At 54.8% G+C, this 6,722-nt stretch overlaps 1 protein-coding gene across 1 annotated transcript in view; it reads right to left on the bottom strand.

The window, feature by feature from the left end:
- Positions 1–6,456: 6,456 nt before the first annotated feature.
- The window catches only part of KCNK3 (potassium two pore domain channel subfamily K member 3), a 35,558-nt gene continuing 35,292 nt past the window's right edge, over positions 6,457–6,722 (bottom strand). The window contains exon 3 of the mRNA XM_025045669.1: positions 6,457–6,722. This exon is cut by the window's right edge and continues 95 nt beyond it. Within this exon, the coding sequence (XP_024901437.1) occupies positions 6,457–6,722 (266 nt within the window).

The following is a 6,722-nucleotide window of genomic DNA, read 5'->3' as shown; positions in this document are numbered from 1 at the left end:
AGAAAGACGCTGCCACCAGCTGTACAGTACCTACTAGCAGCCGAAAGTTTCCTTAAAGCTTTTTCTAACCTGGGATGACGGCAGAGTGAGAATTTTTACTATAAAGATGAGGACAGAGCACAACACAGCCCAGGCCAGCCCCTTGCCTCAGCAGCACCCTGGTTTCCCAGGTTAGGAAACCAGGGTGCTGTGCAATCTAGGACAGTGCCTCTCACACCTCGATGCTGGGGCCAGAACAAGCCCAGGAATGTGGACTTTCTTCCTGCCACTCTAATACAGTAGTCAGACCAGAATATTCCGTAGTCAAGGATGACCTGGTCACATACTCCCTCTTCTGGGAACCAGAACTGTGGAAGAGTGTTGACCTGGAGAGTTGACCTGGGTTAAAGCCATGACTTTTTCCCCAGGAACCTTTAGCCCCTCCGGCTAAAGGGCAGGAGTTGTTGGCTGCCCTTGGTCCAAAGTCCAGGGTTCTGGGCAGAGTTTGTCCAGGGCACACGGTGAAGTGGGTAAAATGTTCATAACTCCTTGTCTCCTTTTGCTAATGGGGTCTGTGGCTCCCCAACCCATGGGAACCAGCCCGGTAAGCTCTGCAGGACACTCGCTGGCCCAGAGTTACTGGGCTGGGCTGCAGCCTTGGTCCAACACATCAGTAGCCAAGGAAACGCCTGGTGGTCTGCTCAGTGCTCAGATATGCAGGTGAATGTGAAACAGTCCCTGCCCTCAGGACCCTGTGTCTTTCTGAGTTTTAGTGCTGTCGTCTGCAAAATGGGGGTGTTGGTCCTCACCTGTCGCAGAGTTAGTTGTCCAAGGATGAAATGAGAGACCGAAGTGAGAGAGCCTTGTAAATGCAAAGTGCTGTGAGTGTGGATTCTTGAGGAGTTCACGGTCAGGGAAGGTTATGGAGGTCATTTCCTTCACAGCCCCTGCTGAGGGCATGGCACCACCCAGAAGGCCCGCCCCTGCATCTGGGAGACTGAGGGGGCGGGGATGTGGGTCTCCTATGTGGGAAATTTCCAGCATGAGAATGACTCAATTCTAGAGATTAGCAGCCTTCGTCTGAAATCAGAGTCAGAGAAGGCTGGGCCCCCTCTCTGTGTGTGTGGTGGTGGTGGGGCAGGGGAGGGTGGAAAGTTAGGTTATCTGGGTACTAGTCCTGGCTACCCCATTATCTTGCTTCATGGCCTTGAGCATCTCACTTCCTCTCTGTAAACAATAATCCTTTCCTTTGAAAAAGAGGAGCTGGGCCAGTGGTTTAGAGGAGTATGTGTATGTGTGTTTTTTGCAATCTTTGACAAAGGCGGTGGCATGATTGAGGCTGTTGTTCCAGCATCCTTTCCACCTGGGCAAGAGGAGAGAACGGTGTCCAGTTTAGGGCTCTAGTACTGGATTCTTCAGGGGCCCCTCAAGAATCAGAGTCTAAACTGGCTTTGGGGGCAAGAAGGGGCATCAGCTGCATGTTCCTCAGTGGAGATGGCGAGGTGTACCCTGGGGTGGGGAGGCTGGCATGGTCAATGCGGGCAGTTGCTCCTTTCTCTGGCAATACATCGGTCCTGAAGGAGTCCTCCCCTAGCCCTGGACAGCCCTATTGGTCCCTGGCTCCTTGAGATGAGTTGTGGGTTGCTGTTGGGCTTGGAGGCAACACTGAGCCTGTAGAAAGAGCTAAATGGCCTTACATTTGGGTGTGGGAGGACCTGGGAGAAACAGAGTTTCTTAGTTCCATCAGAATCTGTCATCTTTCAAGGATGACATTTTAGGTTACAGCCTCCCCTCTTACCAAGGTTCTGAATAAGAAATGACATGTCCTAAACAGCTCTGCGATTCTGCCAAACCTTTGCTGAAGACATGGACAAGCCTGGGAACATGATACAGTGAGGTGGGTGAGAATGAATGTTTCAGAGCCATCACGCCTGGGCTCTAATCCCAGCTCTGCCACCAACCCACTGCCTGATCTTGGCAAGTGAGCTGCTCTGAGCCTTGGGTGCAGCTGACACATAATCGAGAATAAAATATGTATTTGGTAATGTCATGGCCTTCGGTCATGAAAGGACTTACAAACAACTCTTTTCAGAATTTATCGAGAGGGACGATCATCCTCTCTTCATCAGACAATGAGATTTCGATAGTTCAGCACCCAAAGTGTGCTCTGTCGATCACGGGGTGTGAAGAGGTGCCACACAGAGTGTCTAGTGTTGGGCACGAGTTTGGGCAAGGCTTGGGGGTAAGCAAAGGTGGGCAGCTGTGTTCGCTGCAGGGCTTTTTAGAACTTTTACTAAGCTAAGATGCTTTGTGAAACAATATGGGCGAGTGACATGTGCAGTGTTTCCCCAGATTCATTTGACCAAGGAACCCTTTTCCCACAAGCCACACTATGGGACATGTTTGGGGAAGAGTTGTTGTCGAAGGCCTTTTTCTCTCCTGGCACCCAGGACGCTTCTTCCACCGTCTGATGCTCACCGGAGTAACCACATCCGCCAGGATCTTGGTATATTTATACCCCACCCCAACTTTGCAGTGCTGGTTTTCTATTTTCGTTTTGTTGTACATATTTTTTTTGTGCAAGATGCCTCAGATGCTGTGTGGAAGTAAGGAGGGCGGGGAAGGCATCATCTGGAGATAAAGAGCTCACCCTAGGACCACGGGCAATTCTGAGCACTGAGGAGCTGTGGGCAAGGGCTGGGGTGCAGTTCACTGCGGCCATGATTCTGATCACCCCTCAGAAGACCGAAATGAATGCAGCCCCTTGGAAATTCCTTCGAGCTCTGATAATTTCATCCCGAGCGATGAAGAAAGGAGGGCAAGCGCCAGCATGTTTATGTCCTACAAGAACTGTTTAAGAAAGTAAAAGCAACCGTGTACTGGTCACTGCTGACCTCAAAAGTGACATTTCTGCTGTTGTTGCCCTAAGAAGGGCAGAGGCAGTGGGCCATGGACAGGAAGCCACGGCTTTTGATGAGGTGGTCTCGGGTGTGGGTGAGCCAACAGAAGCTTGGGCTATCCTAAGGGCTACAGGCCAATGAGAAGCACGTCCCAGAAGCCTGTCTGCAGCTGCAAGGAGCATCCAGGAGCACTGTCACACTGCGTCCTGTGGTGCAGGTGCCTCCACTTCTTTCTTTGATCTCTGAATCCCCAATAAATAGGTCTCTCTATATCTTTCAGTTGACCCGTGTGGGTAGGTGGGAGGGCTGGGAGAGAGTGCCCCTACCCCAACTCCCTTTATTTTTCCAGTGTGTTTCAATCTGCAGGGAGCAAACCATCAGTGGGGAGAGAAATCAATTTAGTGTGTCGTGACCAGCATTTTATAACATGAACTAGAATAGACAGTAGTACAATGCTTTGGCTGTAGTAGGGGTTAAGTATTGCTTCATGAAAGAAAGATGGATGGGCGTATAGATAGATATGGGGTTGCCGTGTAAAAGGCATTACTGTGGATTGTACTCAGTGATGTCTGGAAGACACTGGCTAGCTGATTCCGGGGGCTGGCACCTGTTGGTCAGGGTGCATCTACTTCCTGGGTCTGTCCTGGGCTCTGGGGTCCATTCCCCGGCTGAGTTGTCCCTCCACACCCAGAGAAAAATGTACCTTTAAGAAGGGTGCTTATGATGTGTCTCCCTTTGAAAAAGCCATTTTTGTGTCAATAAGGCCTGCTGGAGGAGAAGGGCATCCCAAATCCTGGCTGATGGGACATGTCACTGTCAGCGGGGGTGTGTCCAGGTGGATCCTGCAGGCTTTGTGAGGAGGGGGAGCACTGGACTTGGAATCCCCAGTTCTGGATCTAATCCTGGTCTGCGACTCACTGCTCAGTAACTCAGGACAGGTGACTTGCCCTCTCTGGGTATCAGTTTACTCATGTACAATGAGGGGTTTGGACCAGGTGATTTCTTTTCTAAGGTCTTGTCTTTATAGTTGTTCCAGGGTGACACTGAGAAAATCTGCATCTTGGAAGAACGCACAAAAGGGAAGCAGTGTCGCCCTCAGGCTTCTCCTCCCCGAGGTCCCTGGAAGTAAAGTGTCTAGTCAGCCCAAGGTGCACCAGCTGTGTCTGCAGACCCCGGTGGGGAGATGGCTGATCCCTGGCAGCGCCCAGGGTAAACAATGACAGAGGCAGCTGAGCCTGAGCCTGGTCTCCATGGACAGCATTTATTAGGCGCCATTCTCAGTGTGAAGACAGATAGGCAGGAGGGGCAGAAGGGAGGCCGTGGCAGCCGCAGCCTTTGGGGTCCAGGGGCTGCCCGGGGTGGGGGTGTGGGCGTGGGGGCGTGTCACCCACACGTATTGCATATTCTGTGGCAGTGTGCCCAGGCATAAGGCATTGGGGAAGCAGAAAGGCTGCCTGCAGTGGGAGGGGTGAGGGGAAGCAACACTGGCCTTCCAGTACCCTGGGAAAGACCCGGCCAGAAACCGAGCAGTCTGCCACGCTCGGCTCAGGGCCGTTCAGCCTCCTTCCCCACCATCTCCCTGCGACTTTGGTTGTGGCTCCCTCGGGACTGACAGGACAGGACCCTTCGAGGGCAGGGTCACACACAGGACAGAGGCAGCCAGCACTACCCCCCACCCTGACATAAACACAGACAGCACCCCTGGGTCCTGGGCCCTGCGCCCTGCTCTCCTTGGCACGTGGGCAGCCAGTTCCTCCACACTGAGACAGGGCTCACACACATACCAGGCCAGAATTCTCCCCTCCTAGGGTTTCCCAGGCCAGGCATATAGTTGGGGTCGGGCCGAGGTTGATCACCCTGTGCACCCCCCTGCCCCTCACTCCGGCTTTCCTGAATGCCAGTGCTAAGGAGCTGAAATGGGAACAGCATGGGAGGGTGATACTGAGAGGGGAATGGCCCCTCACTTACCCCCTGATGCTGTCTCGAGTCATGGTACCAGCTCTAGCTCTTTGCCCCACAGTGTAGCCTAGGGTCTCATGTCCATCAGCTGCTCTCCATCTGGGCTTCTGGGTTGCAGGTGGGGTAGGCAGTGGGCACACTAGGTCCAAGCCCCCCACCTGGGAGGGGTGTTTCTTGATGCACGTGGGACACAGGCACCAACACTGGCTGTGGGGTCAGGGAGAATGTCCTAGTAGGGTATGCCTGCCATCTCTCCAGGCTGCTCTGCCCAATTCTCAAACTTCTAGAGCCTCAGCTCCTGGCCTTTGTGCATGAGACCCCTCCTTGCTCAATTTGGTCGGAGGACTTCCCTGTTTGTAAGCAGGGTCCTACCCTGCCTCGGGGGTGCATTCAGAGCCCTGCCTTCAGGCCATGCGGAGTAGAGGCTGAGTCCCAGCACTGGCTCAGTCCTGGGCTCTGGGTCTGGTGAGGACCCAGATGCCCACGCAATGCCAGTGTACAAGGCAGGAGCTTTGCTTTCAAGAGCAGGCAGAAGAGTCGGAAGGAAAGAGCACCCAGCCTGGGAGCAAGCAACCTGGGTTATTGTTCCCCTTTGCCTTTGCTATCTGTGTCACCTTGGGCAAGTCAAGTCACCTGTCTGGGTCTCATTGTCATTTGTATACTGGGGATGAGAGCTCCCACCCTGGTGACCCAACCGAAGTATTGTGAGAATCAAATGACGAGTAGTTAGGAAAGGGTTTCCAGAGGCTAAGACCCATTCCATAGTTGTCAGAGTTGGTCATTGTCAGCAGTGGCTGAGGTGACAAGTATGAAGTTTTCTGTTGATTCCAAGGGCAGTGTCTGGAAGGCTGGACTCCATCTGCCCCCTCTGAGACTATGACTGGAGGCCAGCTAGCTCTCACCTGCCAGCAGGGCCACTTTGCAGACTGGAGGGTCACTGCCTTCTCCGGCCCTTCTCTGCCCCTCCTACAGCCTGTCTGTCCTCGCCTCTGTCTGCCCGCCCTCGGGGGACTAGCTTTAGGGACTGCTGGGTTTCCACTTTCTCCATAACTGCAAAGCCATGCAAAACAACACAGAAGGTCCTGGGAGGTTGGGAGACACAGCTGGGGATAAGGAAGGGGAGTGGACCGAGTGGGGGTGACCTGGACAAAGACACCCTGGCTTTTGAAGCCAAGGGAAGGTGGGAGACCTGGAAAGACGGAGGTATAAATAGAGATGCAAACGTACACAGAACACGAAGTCCCCTCTGGATGGGGGGTGGGGGTCTGGGTACCAACTGGGCCTCTGAGGACTGGGAAGCTCCTTAGATTTCCTAAGGGATGGGAGGCTCCCAGCTTCTGCCTTCCCTCCCTGCTACCCTCCGCCCCAAGTTTCACATTTCTCGGAATTTGCAGGGCGCAGATGGGGGCTCCAGGGGTCCTCAGAGCCCCGCTCCTGCCGGCTGGTGCGAGCAGGCACAGTCGGAGATGGGGAGGCTGGGGAAGGGTGGTGAGGGGTGTGTGGGGCGCCCCACGGGCTAAAGGCGGCTGGGGCGAGCCCCTCGACAACCCCGGCAGCTCCTCCGGGCGGGAACCCCGCCCTGCGCGCGCTCCCAGGGGCTCCAGGCCCCGCCGGGCGTTCACACCGAGCTCCTGCGCTTCATGAGGCCGCGGAAGGCGGACAGGCTGTGCAGGCCCGTGGACACGGAGCTGATGGCAGAGCGCTGCGCCCCGCTGCACAGGCAGCGGTGCGAGGGAGTGTCGCTGTAGCGGCCGCCCCCTCCCGGCGACGAGTGGCTCTGCTCCACGCACGTGTCGGACGTGGAGAGGTCCCGCGGGATGATCATAGGGATGGAGTACTGCAGCTTCTCGCGGCTCTTGTACCAGAGGCACGAGCACATGGACT

The sequence above is a fragment of the Pteropus alecto genome, unplaced genomic scaffold (assembly GCF_000325575.1).
Source record: "Pteropus alecto unplaced genomic scaffold, ASM32557v1 scaffold61, whole genome shotgun sequence".
Lineage (NCBI taxonomy): Eukaryota > Metazoa > Chordata > Mammalia > Chiroptera > Pteropodidae > Pteropus > Pteropus alecto.
The sequence above is the reverse complement of the archived record's forward strand: the minus strand, read 5'-3'. Positions and strand labels throughout refer to the sequence as shown.